The sequence below is a fragment of the Amblyomma mixtum genome, chromosome 7 (assembly GCF_055824585.1).
Source record: "Amblyomma mixtum isolate Tamu chromosome 7, ASM5582458v1, whole genome shotgun sequence".
In the NCBI taxonomy this organism is placed as follows: domain Eukaryota; kingdom Metazoa; phylum Arthropoda; class Arachnida; order Ixodida; family Ixodidae; genus Amblyomma; species Amblyomma mixtum.
The window spans coordinates 25,877,007-25,899,593 of NC_143018.1; the positions used below are offsets into that span (position 1 = coordinate 25,877,007).

The window sequence follows — 22,587 nt, forward strand, 5'->3', positions numbered from 1 at the left end:
CCTAAAGTAAAACATCGCACGTGGCAGCTAGGGCGTCTTAAAAATTATTCCAAATATATTTGTTGCTAATAATATTTTTAATTATTTACACCAGAAGCGGCTAGATAACTCCGGGCAGTGCTCCGGGACTTGTGCGCCTCCTTCGTAGCAAGTGCTAACGGGCGAGCATCAGTGGGCTGTGCACTGCATTGCGTGTCGTTCCTTGGCCGAGACTGTGAGTTTTCCTTTATTGCCGAATATGCAGCTTATGTCTTCCCGTGTTTGTCATTCGTGACAGCTTGTCGTTTTCTCAAAAGACGCTGTAGCGATTGGCTTTCGCAGACCGGCGTGTAGGCTTAGGTGGTGGGACAGTGCCAACCCCCTGAGAGCTGTCATTGCTTCTGCCTTCGGTTCGTGTCCAACGTTGCCTTGAGGTTGACTTTTTGGATGCGTTCCGTTACGAACTCTCAGTAGCGTGACTTGGTGCACGCATTATCTGACTTTCCCATGCAGCTTGCCCTTCACGACAGACAGGTGGAGCAAACTTCCACGCCTGTCAAGTCGGGCTGACCTGCGCCGTAATATCAAATGCCTGGAGGGGTGGCGAAGTTCACTGTTTTCGCAGGTCGGGGCTTCTCGGCGGCGGAACGCTAACCACGTTCCATGTTGTGTGCGTTTACTTACTGCAATAGCCGGCGCGTGTCTGAAGTGTTGACACTTCGACAACGTCCCTCGCACCGGCGTGCCGTTCGCGGCCCGCTCCCGTTCGTACCTCGGTCGACTTCCGGTACGACCTGTCTGTGCTGTCAGAAACAAAACAAGCATCCTGTGCTGCGGGCGGGCATTCGGCTGCTTTTGCTTCTCCCCGTCTTGCTGTGAAAAACCACAGGAGCATAGCGTAATGGTTTTACACGCCGTCAGAAACTTCCTATTCTAAGCGCTAACGTCAGTTTGGGTGGGTGGGCTTGCTTGCTCAAAGGGCCTGGGCTCTGTCCGGCAATATCCATCGCCGGTTCCTGAAGTGGCCGTGAAAAAGGAGCTTCCTTATCCCTCTCGCCGTTGCTCATCACTGCGTGCATAGTGTCGGCGTAGCGGTGACGCACACTGCACTGCTCAGGTGTTCAAACGCGCCTCGTTGTTGGTCCATTTAAACGAGTGCTTCCCGTGACGTCATGGCGACGGACGTAAGACCGTTAAAGGGCTCTCCCGGCCATCTTATAAAAATATCGCTCCTTAATTGTGGTGCCGCGCTCCGCGATCTTTGTAAAGGTATACCTTTTCGGCCGTAGTGCGGACTGCGTAGCGCGTAGTTAACGGGTAATGGACCCTATCGCTATATAAGGCGGGTCGATCCCGTTGTGAGATTTGCATATTCTTACACGCGTCAGCGCGCGCTCGCCGCCGTCTGCTTGGCTCCGTGCCCACGAAGAGTTGCGTTGGCTAGCGGTCTCATTTCACGCTCGTAGTACCCCTGCGTTATTACATTTTTTTTTTTATTTTGATTTCCGGCCGCCTTGCCGGCTCTGCGTTTTCTCTGGCGTGTACGACGGAAGAGGACACTTCGTTTCGCCGACAGTTTTACTTGCGTTTTGCGGCGCGCTGTAGTGGCGCTGCGCTGCACCTGTCGAGTTCATTCGTTTCCATACCGCCGGTTATGAAACCAGAGGAGTCGTGTCCGCGGACGGCGCAGCGCTAAGTGATGCGAGGCAGCTGACGCCGTTTTTCTTGCGAGCGCCGACGCCTTGTGAACGTCGATAGTGGAACTGTGTCGTAACGCTTCGGAGCCCGCCCGACTGGTGCTGGAAGGTTGAGAGCGCAGTCATTGGAAAAACATCTGCTTGCGTGTGCGTGATGTTCAACAGTTTTTTTGTTTTTTTCCCCTTATGGTTATTGCCCGGGCCGTGGTTGTGCTCATTCAGTGAGCTAAACTTTCTATTCCGAACAGCCTAGCTTTGAGCAGGCCCGATGGAAAGAAAATCGGTGTAGTGTGGATTTTTCACTTTCGGAATGACTGTAGCATTGGCAGAATTTATTGTGAAGCTGTTTGGGGCTTGGTAAGAGCAGCCTGGTTTGGGTTCGTAGCCTGTACCCTTACGGAAGCTGCTGAATCTGCTTTTCAATGTGTCACCAGCTCTGTAGCTCGGCATTTTTGTCTGATATTATGAATCACACTTGCCGAGTATGAACATTGTTGAACTAGTATGCTGTCACAAGCAACTGTGAGGTTAGTGACCTTTGCTGTGCAGTTTTCAGCAATTACTTTTTAAGTAGCAGGATACAATGGTTGCAGAAGTTCTCTTGTGTTAGTACTTGGTATTGGCAGCTTATTTTCATTTTCAAGCAGTTAGGTTGAATTATTGGTTAACAGGGGTAGAACTTTCTTTTTGGTGCTCTTCATTGAGGCAGCAAATGTCACTCCGTGGTGTTCGCAGCACGTGCACATTGTCTTCTGATCTGTTTGTTAAAGCTTTAGTTCAGTGCTGATGTAGTTTGAGTCTGGAATATTCCCTGCTCTATTCAGGGTACTCAGTTCTGCTCACGTCCGTCGTGTTTTTCTGGTCCACTCACTCAGTGTCCATGATAACCATATCGAAGGTCACATAGAGGTAGAGGCACTTGCATGGTGTGGTAATCGTGAGCTTTGGGCTGTTATTTGTCATTGTTATCAAGGCTTGAGCGTATCGGGCTTGTGTGTGTATTCCTTGCCACAGCATTCATGAGTTGTTTGTCGGGTTGTCTGTTGCATCTGTTGCTAGGTGATCGCTTGCTCTATTTACAGACGGGCCCCGATAGTCAGATAGCTGCTTAATGTGTAATGCCAGAAGAGATAGCCTTATTATAATGCTTACCCGATTATTTTTGGTGCTAGCATATTAACAGTGGCAAAAATTGCATAATTTACACTTCTTGCTCTTTTCAGTTCTGTTGAGGGCATTAAATAATACATTTAGTAGTGCGTGGTTTCAGTCGAAAATGTTTTTTTACAGCGCATTGCGTGGCTTCTCAAGATCATTTTCATTGGAGGAAGTTGGTGCCTCTTTAAGAGTTTTTTTTTATCTTCAGAAAGAATTCTTTTCTTTCTCTTTATTTTTCTTTCAATGAGTGAAGTGTTGCCCGAGCAATGGGAGGTGTGGCCTTGCAGATTAGTTAAGTGCCCAAAACAAGCCTGCGTAATGCGTGGAGAGAAAGAGCACGCATAGTGTAGAGCGTGCACTACTTTCAGAGCTGGATTGTGTGGGTGTCCGCTGTGGGCGCCGTCGAGTCTCCGATCTCTACGGTCTCCTGGCACCCCCTTTCCGGGTCGTACGGGGGAAGGGGGGAAGGGATGATGGCGTGTGGGAAGTGGCTGTGGCTTGTCTGCGCCCCCTCGAGGTCGTTGCTGTTTATTGAGGGTGTGTGTGTGTGCCTCTGGATGGGGAAAGTGAAATGCGTGTCCTGCATGGGGTTAGTTGAATTTTGTCAGGCGTTGCGTGGCTTCTCAAGATCATTTTCATTGGAATCCCATCCCATCCCAGAAGAAAATATTGACTTTTCACAACGAACAAGACTAAATATACGATTTCTGTCTGGTCCTGATATATGTCATGGCTCTACTGTTTAAGTTGAGCTGTACTTCTTTCGACTTATACAGTTCAGCTTAATAAATTTAGGACTTTTGAAAAGCACATGCGCATAAAAAAAAGGGTGCGCTATCTTTATAGAGGCCACAATCTTTGGATCAGGATGCCCTTGCACTAGAGTCTAATGCCTTTGCACACACTGATAGGTCTCTTTTTCAAGCCTCGTAAAATCGGCGTTTAATTGGGCCGCAACCAAGTCTTGGTGTATCACTCTCTCTTCTTGCTTCAGCTGTGTTCTATGTTTTTGTGTAAAAGTAGGTTAAACGGAAAGGGCAGTAAAAGCTTATCCCTCTATGCCAAACACAACAAAAAAATTCAGGGGGGCTCTTTGTTGACCTAAAGTGCGGTGAGGCGAAAGCCTTTAGCGTGGTGTTGCTGCTTGTGACTGATGTGGGGTTAAGAATTTAAGTACACAATTGTTTGTGTATCTTAAATGCTGGAGACTCTGGAGGGCGTCTGGGAGGCATCCGTCTGATTTGACACCTTTCTGCAAACACACTCCAGCGTCCTAGACAAGGAGAACTACATATGCATTGGTAGGAAGTAGCGTAGCCATTAGCACGCTCGGCTGCAGAACGGAAGGATGGTGGTTCGAATCCCATCGTGCACTAAGATTTTTTTTCTGGTCTGAGACTAGAAAAGTGCCGACACCTCTGCTGACAACTTTCTGTCGACAACAGTGAGGCATTAAAGGCTTTCGCCTTTAAAAAAAAACAGCAGTTGGAAGCAGCCCATGGCCATGGACCATAGTCTTGGTCCACTCATCAATCGTAGACAGAAGCATCAGCATTTTAATACTTCACTCTATCCCAGTCAGTCAGGAATTACGATCCCATCCCAGAATAAAATATTGACTTTTCACAAGGAACAAGACTAATTATACGATTTCTGTCTGGTCCTGATATATGTCATGGCTCTGCTGTTTAAGATGAGTTGTACTTCTTTCGACTTACAGTTCAGCTTAATAAGTTTAGGTCCTTTGAACAGCACATGCGCATAGGAAAAAGCGAATGAATGGGGTGCGCTATCTCTAGAGGCCACAATCTTCGGATCAGGATGCCCTTGCACTAGAGAGCCTAAAGCCTTTGCACACACTGATAGGTCTCTTTTTCAAGCCTCGTAAAATCAGCATTTAGCATTTTGTGCGTTTAGTTGGGCCGCAACCAAGTCTTGGTGTGTCACTCTTGCTTCAGCTGTGTTCTATGTTTTTATGTAAAAGTAGGTTGAACGGAAAGGGCAGTAAAAGCATATCCCTCTTCTATGCCAAACACTTCGGAGCTTCTATTGCACATTTATTCACGTGCTTTTGAGCTTTCTGCTGTTCCGCTAGTTTTGCAGCATGCAAGTCTCTTGACCCTTGCGTGTAACTGTCGTACATTTATGACTGCTGGCAGTGCACGGTACTTTCAGAACACTTAGTTCTGTGCAGCATCTCTGTGCATGTGGTTTTTTAGTAGGGCATTGTAGTGGGAAACACAGGGATGAGTCAGATGTGTCATTGTCATATGGAAAGGCCGGGTGACACACTACTGTATTTAACTACAACATATCCTGTCTAGGCCTGCTCATGCATCTGATTTATTGAGACTGCAGCCATCAGATTATATATATGGGAGTAGGGGAAGCAGCTAGTGAATAACCTTGTTTGTCTCTTTATTTTCGGGTTGTGGCAGTTGAACATTGAAGCCGTGAACCTTATAACTTCCTCTTGTTCGCTTTGCGACTTGGCTTCAACGAGTTTTTACATTTTTGCTTTTCCTATTATGACTGAGGGATCACTGAAAGTGCTGTGCTGGTATAATGATTTTTGAAAAATTTTTTCCTTTCATTTTAATGCTGCTTCTTCTATGCCACCCACTGCTGTGGCTCAACTGTGGCATCTTTGCTACTGGGTGCAGGATTGTGGCTGTAATCTTTCTATTTCTTTTGATTTTTGTCACAGAGGCCGCATTGCAGGGGGGGGGGTGAAATTTATAAAAACACTTAAGACTTTAGTGCACAAGCAGTGACCCCACTGTAATTGGCAATTCAGGACCCTTTGCTGCCATATCTTTCGCAGTTGAGGTGCAGCATTTACCTGCAAGAATGCAGCAGCTTTTCTTTGTTTGCCGCTGTGTTAATATTTTGCTTGTCTAGGCACCGCATTGAAATTGAAAGTATAAAAAGCTTCTTACATCTGGTTGCAGTGGACTTGACTACATTGTTTCCGTCTGGGGCCTTGCCGGTTTTTGGGAACGAGCTGAACACGCCGCCACCATGGGAGAGCAGGGGCCCCTGTGTGTCAACGTCCATGCCACCAATGCCACCACAGAGAACCTGAGCCGCCATGACATGCTTCATTGGGTCAACGACTGTCTGCGCACCAACTACACCAAGATCGAAGAACTCTGTTCAGGTGAGGGCGCTAGAAGTGCAAGCACAAAATATGTTCGAGATATTTTCAGTTCGTAGCTTAGCGCCGCATGGTGTCATGCCGAGAAACCCAACTGCAATGTCTGCAGCATTGCCGTGCTTTAAAGCGCCAGCCTTGCTACTGAACCTTTCAAGTGTGTAACACGCAGAATTTAAGGGGGGACCCTGGTCTTTGAAAAAATATTTTTATTAATGAAGTCAGTTATGAAATTTCCAGGCCACATGTAGTTTTGTGCACTGATTCTGGATATGTCATTTAATTTCGTGTAAAACAATTCCTTGAGCACTTGTGCAATTTTTATGCAAGTATTTTGGGAAAAGTTTTGCAGAAAATGTGCTGCAGGAAACTCGCTCAAATGCATGCCATTGGATTCTCTTGACACCAAGGAATGCAATAAGGGTAAAATTATCATCCTGGCTATCATAGAACTTGAGTTATAGAGTATTGAAGTTGTCGCTTCAGAAATGAGAAGAAAAGTGTGTACTCCTGTTTGTGAAGTGGCAGCTTTAGTACCCTGTAACTCAAGTTCTATGACAGCCAGGATGATAATTTTACTCTTATTGCATTCCTTGGTGTCCAGAGAGCCCAATGGCATGCATTTCAGCGAGTTTCCTGCAGCAAATTTTCTTATATGCTCTCTCCAAAAGACTTGCATAAAAATTGCACAAGTGCTCAAGGAATTGTTTTACACAAAATTAAATGACATATCTAAAATCAGCATACAAAAATACATGTGGCCTGAAAATTTCATTACTATATCTAGATTAATAAAAATTTTTTTTCAAGACCAGGGTCCCCCCTTAAGCTTGCTAGCTGTAAGTGTGGTGCATCCTATGGTAAGTTTTTTTCCTCTAAAGCTGTGTGTTTATAGCATCAACGAGGTACACATTTTTAGTTTCACTGTGGCAATTAGTATGGTTTTGCTGGAAGTTTGCACCTTGGAATCTGGTTGGTACTACTTAAGAGCAAAGCTCTATTCAAGCTTAAATTAATAACATAGCGTAGGATGTGTAGTTAGAGGGCTTACAAGCAGTGTTTTCTCCTTGTTCGATTTCACTGGTGTAGGTGGGCTTCCTTGAGCCCTGACTCTCCTGTGCACCTCCTGTGTTGTTGAGTTTTTGCCTAAAGATGTAAGTGTATTGTTCAGATCCCATATGGTCCGCACACAGTAACTGCTTGTCTGGAGTCCCTTCACTATGGCGTCCCTCATCGCCTGAGTCGCTTTGGGACGTTAAACTCCCATATACATTAACTATTCTAGACTTCTTTTCACACCTCTTCGTGTGTACGGGCTGCACACAATCGCACGAGCGCAAAGTATGCATCACAAGCTGTTACGAGCAAATGCTGTGAGAGCATTTAACTGTGTTGAATAGCAGTCCGCATGCCTCTGTTAGTCCTTTCTTCTTTATAGCTGTTTTTGTGGCAGCAGTTTTCTATGGAGTTGAGATTGTGTTTAGACCTTTAAGGCTGCTTAAGCCTGTTTGAGTGTGTAAACTTGGCTGATGCCTTTGTTTTTACGGTCGACAGGTGCTGCATACTGCCAGTTCATGGATATGCTCTTCCCTGGTAAGTATACTGTCTGTTAGCATTATAGATGAAGGCAGTCTACGGAACCCTGACTTTAAATTTTGAATCCTTCGTGTGCCCCTGTGATTTAGCTGTCATGTGTATGTGCAGACTCTTTTTATCATTCTAAGGGTTGCTTGGTCTAGCCAACTTTTAAGAGGTGCACAGATATCATGGCACTTGGCACTCTGGTAGAAACCTCCAAAATGGGACGTGTTCGAGTATAGAGCACAAATGCATAGGTTGTCCTGCCACAAACACAAACAAAAGGTTTTTCATTGGTGCCTTAAAAGAAACACGAACAAGCAAGCACTAAACTCGTACACTTGTAGAGGCGCCGTGGTGGCTGAGTAATTAGTGCTCAGCAGCTGACTCAAAAGATGCGGGCTCGATCTCAGCTGTGGCAGTTGCATTTAGATGGAGGTGAAATGCTGGAGGCCCGTATACTGTGCGATGTCAATGCACATTAAAGAACCCCGGGTTGTCAAATATCTGGAACCCTCCAACTACAGAGTCCCTCATAGCCTGAGGTGCTTTGGGATGTTAAACCCCATAAATTGAATGGAAATTCATGTACTGTGCCATCTGCAAAAACTCTCTGCTAGGTGTGTACCAAGGTTGCATGTTGCCAGTCTGGACGCATGTGCAAAGTTGTGTTTGAGTTCTCTTCGAAAATGTGCCTATAACAGATCCCCACAAAGTAAAGCCACATTCTGATGCTTACCTACCAAGTCTTTGGCTGCTGAGTTGTTGGGCACATGTCAAAGCCAACAGTGGGACTTCGTTTCTTGTGCTATGTGGATATCAGGGTATGTTCAGATAAATGTCCAATGTAGTCTGGTGAAAGTCTGATATGCAGAGGCATAAATTATCAGCTCTGGCTGTTTTGCATCTGCAAATACATTGGGTGGTGTAGTCAGTCTGCTACCAGCTTACGCATTTGTCGTGTTCTTTCGTCAGATTTTTTTATTGCAAACCAGTTTTACGCCGCATCACTAATGGATCGCTTCTTTCATGCATGGGCAGGTTCGGTGAGCTTGAGGAAAGTGAAGTTCAAGACAAACCTTGAACATGAATACATCCAGAACTTCAAACTTCTTCAAGCATCTTTCAAGAAAGTGGGTGTTGACAAGGTATGTTAGTCTCTTGAAGTGCTGCTCAGAGTTGAGTGAACACGTTTTATGTCCCCCCGGTAGTGGTCGTCTGCCTTGCGTGCATTGATTAGTGTACCTCAAGGGTTGATGCTAGCTGTGGTGGTCCGTGGGGTTAAAGGTATTTGCTCCTGAGTTGAGAGTATTTTGCTGCCTTGCCTGCTGCATCTAGATAAGGGCTGAGATGCAGGTTTGCTGTGTGCCAAGTGAAGGAAATAGGAAGTGACTTCTTTATTTGGTAAATGTCCGTCTTGGTACAAGGAGGAAACTTAGTGAAACCAAAAGCGAGTAGTAGTTGCTGTGGTTAAAAACAGTTGTGGCAGTGCTTAACTAGTCTGTTTATATATGCTATACTGTCTTGCTCGGTGGTTCACAATGTTTTATGGCAATGCAGAGGGATAGTCTGGCGCAGTCTGTATGTTTTCCACCTCTCATACCATCCAGATGGGATGAAGAATCTTTCTGGTATGATGGTCACTTACTTTGTCAGATGTGGCAGTAGGGGACAGTGGTACGAAGGGCCCAGCAAGGCTCATCTGCTTCATTCAGCATTGCAGTAATCAAGTTGTTGTTCTTCTTAATTAAAGTGGGTTAATTCTGAAGCGATCACCTTCAGATCGCTACAGGGTGTACTGAAGCATAAAGAACAGGTAGAAAGTTTAGATATGGTATTGTATATTGCTGCCAATAAACGCATGCACGAGAAAACAACTGTTTTTTGGTGCCTTTAACCCTTTCAGGCGCCATTTTTTGTTTTGACTGAAATAAATTTTTTCACCTAAGTAGTATATTCAGGCCTCAAGAAAGGGAATTTGTTAGTTTTCGAGCGTGAAAGACCTGCAGGTAAATTTTTAGAACGATGTGGAGAATTCCGTACAAAGTCTCAGATTTGTTAGAAATAATAACATCGAAATGTTCTGATGTGTCAGGTAAACACCCTAGGGATTGGGGAATCGCTTTGTGTTTCGAAGATTTACATTACGCTCGAAATTGAGCAAAAACCATCGATGTTTTCACTCGCGGCGAAAGCTGTGTGCACAAAAATGGCAGACAAAGTGCTACCTAGCTCACTCTTTTGTGAAATATTATTTACTGCATTTGCTACATGGTACAAAAAAAGCAACTTATTTGCAAGAAGGGTGCTCAATTTGACTGAAATAATGGAATCAATGTGAAATGCTCCAGTTTCTCAGAAAAAGCTGTAAGTGTGCTGCTTACACAACTGCGTATAAAGTGCCTGAAAGCGTTAAATGTTTACAATGAACGGTTTGTGTCAGTGGCCGTGATGACATTTGCGATCATTGCAAACAGCTGGTGTAGGAGACCCACAGGAATCTGAGGCACTCCGCTCTGTTGTCTTGCGACATCTCTGTAGAACATCCCGGTGGACCGCCTGATCAAGGGACGCTTCCAGGACAACTTTGAGTTTGTGCAGTGGTTTAAGAAGTTCTTCGACGCCAACTACGATGGGCGGCAGTATGACCCCGTCGAAGCACGAGGCAACACATCAGTCATCGGCACGGCCACATCTGGTTCCACCTCACGCATAGCCAACAACCACAAAGTTGCCGCCTCAAGGCCAGGTGAGGATGGCCCCTGAGGGCTGATGCAGTCGAATCTTCTTGGTGGATGGAAATTGTAGCAATGAAACTCTTCAGCTTAAGGGGGGACCCTCGTCTTTAAAAGAAAATTTTATTAATCTAGATATAGTAATTAAATTTTCAGGCCACATGTATTTTTGTGTGCTGATTTTAGATATGTCATTTAATTTCGTGTAAAGCAATTCCTTGAACACTTGTGCAATTTTTATGCAAGTATTTTGGGAGAAGTTTTGCAGAAGATTTGCTGCAGGAAACTCGCTGAAATGCATGCCATTGGGTTCTCTTGACACCAAGGAATGCAATAAGGGTAAAATTATCATCCTGGCTCTCATAGAACTTGAGTAATAGGGTACTGAAGCTGCCACTTCAGAAACAGGAATACACACTTTTCTTCTCATTTCTGAAGCGACAACTTCAAAACTCTATAACTCAAGTTCTATGATAGCCAGGATGATAATTTTACCCTTATTGCATTCCTTGGTATCAAGAGAACCCAATTTCAGCGCGTTTCCTGCAGCAAATTGTCTGCAAAACTTTTCCCAAAATACTTGTATAAAAATCGCATAAGTGCTCAAGGAATTGTTTTACAGGAAATTAAATGACATATCTAGAATCAGCGCACAAAAATACATGTGGCCTGAAAATTTCATAACTGTGACTTCATAAATAAAATTTTTTTTTCCAAGACCAGGGTCCCCCCTTAAACTGAGCAGCAGTCTCAAGTGTTGCTTCTCAGTTTGTCTGTGCAGAGCAGAAATTGCTAATTGCATCCTAAATTCTTGCTCCTGTAGCTGATTTAAAATTCAAGGAAAAATTATGACGCATCCAATTTAATTAAGCAGGTGTTCTACTACAGCAGGCGCTCTCTAAGATGAACTCTACTGGCAATTTCGACTGGTCAGTCTGGACCAGCTTTGAGAGTTCCATTGGTCGTTTTGGAGCTACTGTCTTCACTGCAGAGCACTCTCGATCTGCCGAGAAAAGTCAACTTTAGCTGGAATGGACAGCAATATGCCATCATTTCTGGAGTGGGCAAGCTTCGTTTGCCTTTTTTTTTTTTTAGCGTTTTGAGACTTCGCCAGTTAACCCTGGGCATTCTATTTTTGGTGGTGTCGGATCAAGGTTCGTGCTTCGCTTGTCCTGATTGATTAGGGAAACAGGTGCTGGAGCCCAGAGATCAGTGCCAGTGGGGATACAGAAATGTATGTTCCCTTATAGATGTTAATTAAAATGTTTCTTGAATCTCCTCGCAAACTGTCGACAATTCACTGGCGACATCAATGCCGCAGCACGCAACTATTCAACGGAAGCGGTATAGACATTTATGCGGGGTATGCGCTCATTCCTGGTGTTCAGCCCTGATTGATATTGATCATTAGGCAAGGCTAAATGTAGCGCAGTTCATTGCAACATAAGACTAAACTGCCATCACTGATCGTTCAGCGAAAATGTGCCGATGGACGCCAAGGCCAACTTCCGGAACAGTTTGCGCATGTGAGCACATCCATCTGGCTCTTGGGCATCTTTGTTGGCAACTTGGCAGATATTCTCAGAACACAAGAGCAGAGTTAATGGAACAACTTTTTTTTTTCTTGCATTCATTGCACGCAACCCCAAATCTGAAGGTGAAGTCCGCAGTTTTATCCTAGTGCACATTTTCTGTAACCAAGATGGTTGCATTGGCAGTTCTGAATTTTGCTCTGCCCTCAGTATTCCAGAAGAGGTCTGCCGCTGACTTCTCTCATTCTTTCCACAGCAAATGTGGTTGTCTGACACACACTGCCATTGTGTATCTGTGCAGTGCACGCCACCAAACCCATGACGCGCAACACTCCAGTATCCAAGCCTATCGGAGCAGCGACACGGATAACAGGCAGCACAGGTGCTGGCGACTCTCACAGGCTGGAGGAGCTCTCAAACCAGGTGGGCACTGCTCCTGATGTCTTGTTGAATTAAGTATAGCAGAATCTCGATGATACATTGACGGCTGATATTAATTTCAGCGGTACTGTAATTTGTAAAATTATAGTCAATTATAGTTCATAGAGGCCCGCGTACTATGCGATGCCAGTGCACGTTAAGAACTGCAGGTGCTCTAAATTTTCGAAGCCCTTCTCTACAGCGTCCCTCATAGCCTAATTCACTTTGTGACGTTAAACACCCATAAACTATTAACTATAATTTGTAAAATTCCCAGGCCAGAGTGAATTGCGCACAATGCTCAGGATCTTGGGCTTTTGGAACACTACGAATGAAATGATCGTACAAGCCACGAACACATACTCGAGCACTAAGCTCTGCCCACACATTGCCTGTGTTGCGATTGCTAGTCGAGTGGTACTTCCTATGGTAATTTCTAAAAAAAAAAACTATTTAGGAACATGCAGACATTTGCTTAGTGCCCACCGCACTTCCTAAATCTACGCAAATGCCTTTGTCACCTGCATGCAAAATTTTCCCTGAATATAGTGGAGTTATGACTTATAAATTTAAGACCAGCTTCCCCCCTTAAAATACAAAGAAATGCCTTCCATCCTGCTGAGTTCATCCCATTACGTGCTAATTATTATATTCAGTTGTGGCATTTTTATATTATCGTGTTTGCAGTTTTGTCAGTGTTTCATCAGTACTTGATGCACAAATATGACGCGGCCCTGAATATAAAGTACTACGGAGCTTCATTCCAAAATGAACACGAAAACGTTGTGTGAACATGTAGTCTTTTCATGGCCTTGGTGTCATTTGAAAGCCAGTCATTCAGAAACGTGCGCGGCATAATCAAGTATAGCAAAACCCATGGTGCATTTCTGCTGTGCCTTCATTTTTTGCTGCCACTGCTTCGTGCTTTGTGCCGCCTAGTACTGTGACATTTCACCATTTTTTTGCCTTCTCCATTCCGTACTGTTGTTTTACTCCCATTTCTCAGTGGCCTGCACAGCCTTCTTTTCATGGTCATAGCCAGCTTTTTTTTTTTCCCATGCTTGCCCTGTGCTTTGCCCCAAGGCCTTCAACAAGTTGGCTTCTCCTCACAGCTCATGAGCGTGATGTCAAGGCTCTCTCAATGAGTGCCATTTTATAGTCTTCAGTATCAATTTGCCTCCGATGGTTGGCCTGGCAGTTATGCCTTTGCTTGCCTGTTGTTCTGAGCCATCCTAAAGTGCGTGCATGCCGCGATAGCCAAAGGCTCTTTACTGTAACAGTTCGTTTTTAAAGATGTTTTTACTATAAGTAAAAAAAAAAAAAGTACAGTCTTGTATGGAAGGCAAAATGAGATTTCAGTTTCCTGGGTTTTTACTATGTGCGAGTGTACTATATTGGGGTTCTACTTTAGTACCGTATACCATAGCTTGAAATAGTGAAGCTTGCAATTTGGCAAGTTTATGGCATTTAAAGGAACTTTTAATGAATTGTCTGTTGTATTTCTGGCTAGTACACGCCAGCCCTACAGATCATGCTTTTGATTGGTAGTCGTAAATATAAGCGTGATGCACGCAAAATTTGAGACAAGAAAAAGCCCGTGATGGATTTGGATGTGGTTGCTGTCTTTTCAAGCTCTCCCGCTGGCTGTCCCGACCGCTGCTGTCTGCCATGCTGTCTGCTGGACTGTTCTCTTGTTGCTGATTGCTTGCACCTGTGTGGGTTGTGCAGATTGCGGAGCTCAAGACGACTGTGGATGGCTTGGAGAAGGAGCGGGACTTCTACTACGGCAAGCTGCGCGACATCGAGGTGCTGTGCCAGGAGTGTGAGCAGAAGCATGGAAAATCTCAAGTGGTCGACCAGATCCTGGAGATCCTCTATGCTACTGAGGTAAGGCAGCACTGCACTGTTTGGAAGTGGTACTGAAATCTAGCTCTGCGTTTGTTGAACAGCAGAGCAGTCTTGCAACATTAGTGTCACGAAGAAGCTGGCTTGTCCGGATTCAAAGTGGAATGGCAGTCTCCCAGTTGCGGGCATTGTGCCCCCCAACTGAAGTGCTAAGCTTTTTTGTTCAGTCATTTTTCCTTTGCTAAGTCCAAGCAGATGCATTGCCTTATATAAATCATGAGATGGGATGCCAGGCTGTCATTGCAGTAGTTTTCCGTTCCTTGTGGCCTTTGCTCTAGCGGTAGCTTTGCCATTAGACTTGAAAATCAAAGTTAGGTGGAGTCTCCACTATGTCCGAGGGGCTACAAAATGCAAGCACTGTATTGTTAAATGCTAGTGTTCTACAACTCATGCCTACTTTCTCATCTTCAGACGGAAGATGAGACACCTGTAAGTAGTATTTTGCATGCTTCGAGAAGCATACCCTTTATTGGCCGCTATGGCATGTCATGCAATTGACATTTGCTTTTACTACTTCAGACGGAGGATGTGTTGAGCGTAAGTAGGACCATGCATGCTTGGAGAAACTCCATACTCCCAGTGCAGTGTTAGTGGGCCACTCCTAAAGGGTGTTTGTATAGCTGCTTGTGCTTGTTAAAATGAAACAGGCGGGCCTCAGATTTCACAGCCATGCTGAGCTGATGATTGTTTTGTCCAATAGCTCAAAACGGTAGATAGGTTGACTTTCAAGGAAGATTTTATACAGGAGAAGCTCGATGATGCGAATCTCGTGGGGCCATTAAGGGGGGACACTGGTCTTTGAGACCAAAGAATGACCAAAACATCAGTTTTCAAAAAGTGGCATGTGTGGAATTTGCAGCTATCATTTTCCATCTGTACCAATTTTTTCCTTCAAGAAATCAGCATTTTGACCATAATATTAAATTCAGATCATCGTGTGGGCTGAATTTAAGCAGGAGCAGAGAATTTAATGGCATGAAAATTTTGGACCTCTGGCTGTCTCATTATGTCGATATCTCAACATCTAGGACAGCTAGAGATGTCATACTGTTTGCTAATGGAAGCTGAAGGCACAGTGTGTGCAATAATCGAAGCAGATTTGTTCAATCGCACTTCAAAAATTTATAATTTGTCAATGTTTATCGATGCATTACATTCACACCTTGAATATTCATATCCCAAGTGCTATAATATTACTAATGAGGGTAAAATAAAAAAATGGTTTTGATTGTTGCACTCTTCACTCACTGTACTATGTAGCCATGGATTAAAGACGATTTTTTATTGAGCAGTTTTTTTTGGCACCGATGTACTTATGAAAGACTAATTAAAATTAATTATTTCCGAAAGTGACCAATTTATGAGAAAGGTAGTTTCACTGTTGAAATCAGTACAAAAAACTGAGCAAGGTGGTACAGTTTCACTAGGATTGGACTAAAAATAAGAACAACGGGTCTAAGACCCTTGTCCCCCCTTAAAATTTTTCGCGTTATCCGAAATTCGTGTCGCCCAAAGCTAGCAAAATCCGTATGCAGGAGCACTAGAAATGCATTTACGCAGATCTGCTCACCGCTGGCACGATTTATTTGCGGCCATTGCTTACTGTGTGCTTAGCATACCGTGCAGCTAGTGACTGAGACGTGGGCGTCATGCTGGCAGCACTGTGGTGCTCAAGGCGGACGTCGCGGCTCACACGGTTGTATCATTCGTAGTGTTGCGGCTAGAGCAGCCGAAATTCTGCGTATAGTACTCAATGCATTCTGGCCAGGGCATTTCGCAAATTTGTATCGACTCCTGATCGTATCATCGAGATCCTACTGTGCAGGCATTGAACGAAAAGGTCGCTCCAGCAAGAGAAAATAACATGCATGTTAAGGGGGGACACTGGTCTTTTAAAAAAAAATTTCTATTAATGAAGTCAGTTATAAAATTTTCAGGCGACATGTATTTTTGTGCGCTGATTCTAGATATGTCATTTAATTTCGTGTAAAGCAATTTCTTGAGCACTGGTGCAATTTTAATGCAAGTATTTTGGGAAAAGTTTTGCAGAAAATTTGCTGCAGGAAACTCTCTGTAATGCATGTCGTTCGGTTCTCTTGACACCAAGAAATGCAATAAGGGTAAAATTATCATCCTGGCTATCATAGAACTTGAGTTATAGAGTTTTGAAGTTGTCGCTTCAGAAATGAGAAGAAAAGTGTGTATTCCTGTTTCTGAAGTGGCAGCTTCAGTGCCTGCCCTATAACTCATGTTCTGTGATAGCCAGGATGATAATTTTACCCTTATTGCATTCCTTGGTGTCAAGAGAACCCAGTGGCATGCATTTCAGCGAGTTTCCTGCAGCAAATTTACTGCAAAACTTTTCCCAAAATACTTGCATAAAAATTGCACAAGTGCTCAAGGAATTGTTTTACATGAAATTAAATGATATATCTAAAATCAGCACACAAAAATACATGTGGCCTGAAAATTTCATTACGATGTCTAGATTAATAGAAATTTTTTCTGAAGACCAGGGTCCCCCCTTAAGCACTTGTAGCAACTTTCTGTACGCTCCACATGTATGGAGAAATGTACATCAGAGTTTGTCAGTATCTTTCATGAACGACGCAAAAAAAAAAATTCAAGGAAGCGTTGGAGGTGAGAAGTGTGCCGTATATTGCCGCGCATTACTTCACCTTTTTGTTTCTTAAAATAACTACCCTCTGAATTAGGGAGGTCGACCCATCGGAGATTTTCAGGAAATCAAAACCAGTCTGGGCGGCGATGCCGCAAACTAGTCAAAGAAGGATCTGTGCTCAAAACTGCACTGTTTGCTTTATTGTGTGTGTGTGCTTGTAGGCATGCTGAGACGTTGTTTTCAGAGTTTGGAGCTCCGTTACATAAATGTTTGTGCATTGAAATGGAAGAGGTGGTGTCATTGCTCAACTCTGTTGGTGCTAGTAACACAGAGCACACACGACGTGTGGTTTGGGAACTTGCAGGACCGTGATGGCACAGTTGTTACTTCTATTTGTAAAGAGATTGTTTGCTTGAAGCTATGCTGTTTGTTAACCATCGCTAGGCAAATGAATAATGGAAGAGCGAGGAGTTGTGTACAGGACTGTCTCTGTAATGGCAAGCCTTATTACAGCATGTAGAGCGCGAAGGGAGGGGGGTGTTGATATATTGAGTTCCCCGAGTTCTATTTTGTTATAATTTTTTTTTTGTACTTCGTTATAGCTCCATGCCTTCGATGAGACTGGAAACATGCACCCAGAGGGGCGGACGGTAAGAACTGGACAAAATTGGACGAAAAGATTGTCTTATTGGCCTTACATTCATTACTTCTCTTCCATTCATTATCGCCAAACAAATGGGGAGTGCAAGGCACAATTGTTCTGGGAAAATAGTGCACGGGGAAGGCAGTCTCATATTGTTCTCGCTTTCCACCTGTATAGCCACTTAAAATATATTCGTGCATAAAGTAGCTCGTGGTCATCAAAATCTATAAGCACGAAAGAAACAATGGAAAGGCAGCTTTGTCAGTTCTTTATTGGACCAATAACTGGCTTGCACGATATTTTCGGACCTCACTGAGGAACCATCAAGCTACTTATAGGGACTTGTACACACTTTACATCGTCACAAATGATATTTCAGGCCCTGAGGAGTCCATAACTTGCGTCAGGCCCTCGCTGCCGTGAAAGGCGCCATCTTGGATTGAATTGGAGATAAGGCACACTGGATTGGATTGGCTATGTGATCCTCATTGTTGCTGCTATAGTTAATGGCATCGTTGCCGTAGAGTTGGCCTAGCTAAAGAGTGCGCTGTCATGTTAAGAACGGTATAGAGGCAAAGTCTGCCGTGATCATTGTTGCCCTAGGAAGCACTGTTCTCGCTTCGCTTCGTGGCGTTGTGGTGTGCATTGTGGCACGTGGATGGCGTGACTCATGGCCAGGCCGCTCATTATGATAGCAGTGATGTGAGTGAAGCTGGCTTCTCACAGCAAAGTGATTTTCTTGAAGTTCAGAGATATTTCAGACTGTTAGATCATTCAGACTATTGTTTGGGTCCTGTAGGGTCTGAAAAATCTGTTGTTGACTTCTTTTTCACCTGTTGTTCAAGTTTCTAACATTGTTATTGATTCCAAATATATTGTCTAAGTGTGCGTCCACTCCCATTACTCTGCAATGTCTTTTTTTTTTGTTACTCCTTCGAGCAATGGCTCACGAGGTTGTCATCGTCGACAAACAAGGGCGACTTTATGGTGAAATTTTAATACAAGTACGATTCTGTATTGGCTGTGTGCAGGAATCCCCTGTAGTAGCGCTGCCAAGATGGATAAACTGAGGCTGCCCCCCTCTTGAAGCTGAAAATCACCAATAGGCAAAGGTCCTTTTTGTGAGATCGAAGCTATTTTTGGTCGAGGCGCGGGAAAAGCATGGCTTGTGCCCATTTCCAACAGGATTCGTGGAGCTCCATGTGCATATCAGTGCACAAAAGAGAATTCGAATTTCATGCTGTTTACCCCTCTCACTAGAGCTGGCAATTGCTTTCGCGGACGTCAGGCGTATACTCAGTTCGTTACATAGCAGGCAGTGCTACGGAAGCTGCAGGAATAGTTCACTCTCAACACCATATTACCCCACCACATACTATCATGTGGCGTTCTCAAACTCTTGGTGAGTGTTTGGAAGAAAACAGAGCGGTATAAAAAAGTGCTAGCACTCAAAATCACTGTCTAAACTGTGAGGCGCTCGGTGCTTGCACCCTCTGGCAGTACTCAAAATCACTGTCTAAACTGTGAGGCACTCGGTGCTCGCACCCTCTGGCAGTACTCAAAATCACTGTCTAAACTGTGAGGCGCTCGGTGCCCGCACCCTCTGGCAGTACTCAAAATCACTGTCTAAACTGTGAGGCGCTCGGTGCTCGCACCCTCTGGCAGTACTCAAAATCACTGTCTAAACTGTGAGGCGCTCGGTGCTCGCACCCTCTGGCAGTACTCAAAATCACTGTCTAAACTGTGAGGCGCTCGGTGCTCGCACCCTCTGGCAGTACTCAAAATCACTGTCTAAACTGTGAGGCGCTCGCACCCTCTCGCAGTACTCAAAATCACTGTCTAAACTCTGAGGCGCTCGGTGCTCGCACCCTCTGGCAGTACTCAAAATCACTGTCTAAACTGAGGCGCTCGGTGCTCGCACCCTCTGGCAGTACTCAAAATCACTGTCTAAACTGTGAGGCGCTCGCACCCTCTGGCAGTACTCAAAATCACTGTGTAAACTGTGAGGCGCTCGGTGCTCGCACCCTCTGGCAGTACTCAAAATCACTGTCTAAACTGAGGCACTCGGTGCTCGCACCCTCTGGCAGTACTCAAAATCAGTCTAAACTGTGAGGCGCTCGGTGCTCGCACCCTCTGGCAGTACTCAAAATCAGTCTAAACTGTGAGGCACTCGGTGCTCGCACCCTCTGGCAGTACTCAAAATCACTGTCTAAACTGTGAGGCGCTCGCACCCTCTGGCAGTACTCAAAATCACTGTCTAAACTGTGAGGCGCTCGGTGCCCGCACCCTCTGGCAGTACTCAAAATCACTGTCTAAACTGTGAGGCGCTCGGTGCTCACACCCTCTGGCAGTACTCAAAATCACTGTCTAAACTGTGAGGCGCTCGGTGCTCGCACCCTCTGGCAGTACTCAAAATCACTGTCTAAACTGTGAGGCGCTCGGTGCTCGCACCCTCTGGCAGTACTCAAAATCAGTCTAAACTGAGGCGCTCGGTGCTTGCACCCTCTGGCAGTACTCAAGATCACTGTCTAAACTGTGAGGCGCTCGGTGCTCGCACCCTCTGGCAGTACTCAAGATCACTGTCTAAACTGTGAGGCGCTCGGTGCTCGCACCCTCTGGCAGTACTCAAGATCACTGTCTAAACTGTGAGGCGTTCGGTGCTCGCACCCTCTGGCAGTACTCAAGATCACTGTCTAAACTGTGAGGCGCTCGGTGCTCGCACTCTCTGGCAGTACTCAAGATCACTGTCTAAACTGTGAGGCGCTCGGTGCTTGCACCCTCTGGCAGTAATATTTTCTCAGTGTAAGCTCCTTTTTAGCTGCGGATGATTGGCCCCACTAGCCACATGTCATGCCACCACATGTCATTCTTCTCGAAGTCTAGCCAAAGGCTGAAAGTGTGGCAAGAAGTAAGACGAAGTCCAGGAGGTTGCCAGTTAAGGTGCTAGAGATTTGTCACAACGAAATGTGCCTCTGCTAACTTTGGTTGTATGGCAAACTACTTTTTCGGCGCAGACTTAGCTTGTGGGAACAGGCACGCTAGGTTTGGTAGCGTTGCCTGCTCTTTTTTTGAAACAAGGTGTAGTCGAGCGAGAGCAATCTTCCGGTAACGCCAAGGGCATATGTCACTCTGGAATACACGCAACGGTTCACCAGCTCGTCAGCTGGGCTGTCGGGTATAGAAGGCAGGTTGGGGTGTCGTTTGGTCACCATTTACCTCTGGCTGCTAGCCTTGCAATTGCATCGTTTTCCTGCTTTGAGCTAAGCATGTGGGTAATGCCATCCTGCGAATAACTACATTGAGAGTTCGGTGGCCGGGTTGGGGGGACAGGAGTAGACTTGCTATATTTAGTTTTTTCTTGGCTAGCGAGATCAGTGAAATTGGGGGTGGGGCTTCTGATACTCAGCAATACATGGTAATCCCTTCAAGTGCTTCATGGCACTGCAGACTCTCAGCCAAAAGGTCATCAACAGTGCTGTGCTCTTTGTTCAGCTCCTTGTGCTCTTCGCTTAGTTCCATGCCTGAATTGTAATTTATTTTTGTCTTTGTGCAGGAGGGTTTCTCTGTTCCCGAAGACTACGTCGAGGACGGTGGGCCTGTGGCCGCAGGCGAAGAGGAAGAGTACTGAACCAGCTGATGCTTTTTTTTTTTTTTGCCTGCTGCAAGTTTTTGGTCTCTGTTCAAGGATGATCCAAATGGGGCACTGCGAAAGAAATGCTTCCTGGGAAATATGCATTGAGTTGAAGATCATTCTGCCCCTTCCCCAGAGTATCTCCTCCTGCCCCCTTTTCTTCTCCATTTTTTTCTGTAGACATTTTTATAGCTTTTTTTTTTTCTACCTTTACTGTTTCTGGGGATTTGGGGGCTTGGAATCGTGCTCAGCTGTACGTGAGCAAACTGTTGACACTAGAGGCATTGGTGAGACCGAAGCAATATGCTCTCGTTGACTTAGACCGGCCGGTTATTTGTTCTAAAGGTCTCTGGCAGTTAATTTCATGTAAATTTTAATCTTCTTCTTCGACAGAGTTTGTGCTGTCTGGCTTTGTTTTTATATTATTTGTCTTGTCGAGATTGCTTTATGATCTCATGTGTGCAGCCCACATGATTTGCCTGTGTAAATGTAGCTGTGGCGGAGGAGTGTAATTTTCTTCTACCTACTGAGACTTGCTCGGTTTAATCTAATATTTATGGCCATGGTTGGTTGGATGCAAGTGTGGCTGCTGTTTACTTTTTTTGTGAAATTGTGGGCACGACTTTTTTTGCCTGTGGTACGACGAGAGCCTTTGTTTATTAATCTGCAATATGTCGGTGCCCCCTGGTTACAAGAGTTACATAGGTGAATGCCCTCTTCTTACCTTTCGGCCTGTTTGTTATGCATGCAGTAGCCCACTAGAAGGTTCTACAACCATGCAACTGCGCTAATACTGAACACAACTGCTGCCTGTTTCTGCTGGGGCCAGAGGCAGAGGATGCAATAGCACGTGCGCGAGCAAGTTTGGTGCGTCGCTCTTCATAGTAGGTCGTACCGCTGCTTTGCTAGAGGCAGTTGAATTGCTTGTCGTTTCGTCCAGATAGACAAAGTAGGAAATATTGCGGGGGTCTACGAGGGTGGGTGTTGTTGACTGATGAGGTGCATTTTTAAAACTGATGATTGCCAAAGCGTGCGTTTTGCGTAAACTCTTGTACAGTCATCGAGGCTATAGATTACGGTCCAAACGGCACGTGCAGGTTCAGTATTAGCGGAGCAGCTTCACCCTTACATATTCTTACGAACGGTTCTTTTCTTTTTTTTTTCCTGTTTAAACCCGGATGCACCTTGTACATATGGACTCGTAGGCCTGTTGGTGTTCCACTGTGCACCTGTTTTGAATTATATGCAGCAAAGAACTTCCTTTTTTTTTTGTCTCCTGTGTTTTACGGCAGTTTCCTACACCTTTGGCTACTTTTAAACTAATGTGCTGATCAGCGCTGTACACTGACATGCTTTTTCTTGCTGTCTACACTAATGGCAAGTGTGCAGTGCGAAAGCAGAAAGCGCCGTGATTGTGCACAACATTGGCCTTCTATTCGCAGTGCAAAGTTGTCAATAAAACAAATTTACCTCCCATGTGTGCTGCCCCATTTGTTTTCGTAGCGAAAGCTACACTATGCTAGCAGAAGCGCATT

General features: G+C 45.0%; 1 protein-coding gene across 2 annotated transcripts; it reads left to right on the forward strand.

Moving 5' to 3' along the window:
* The first annotated feature begins 103 nt into the window (after nucleotides 1-103).
* Eb1 (microtubule-associated protein RP/EB family member 1) lies at nucleotides 104-22,528 on the forward strand. 2 transcript variants are annotated; one of them, XM_089552082.1, is made up of 9 exons: nucleotides 104-214; nucleotides 5,786-5,994; nucleotides 7,543-7,581; nucleotides 8,608-8,714; nucleotides 10,108-10,315; nucleotides 12,135-12,256; nucleotides 13,982-14,140; nucleotides 17,381-17,428; nucleotides 20,975-22,528. In XM_089552082.1, exons 2-9 carry the CDS (start codon nucleotides 5,856-5,858, stop codon nucleotides 21,047-21,049), a joined length of 897 nt encoding a protein of 298 aa, XP_089408208.1. In that variant the 5' UTR covers nucleotides 104-214; nucleotides 5,786-5,855; the 3' UTR covers nucleotides 21,050-22,528. The 2 variants fall into 2 exon arrangements, with proteins under 2 accessions (XP_089408208.1, XP_089408210.1); XM_089552084.1 differs by lacking the exon at nucleotides 17,381-17,428.
* The last annotated feature ends 59 nt before the right edge of the window (nucleotides 22,529-22,587 follow it).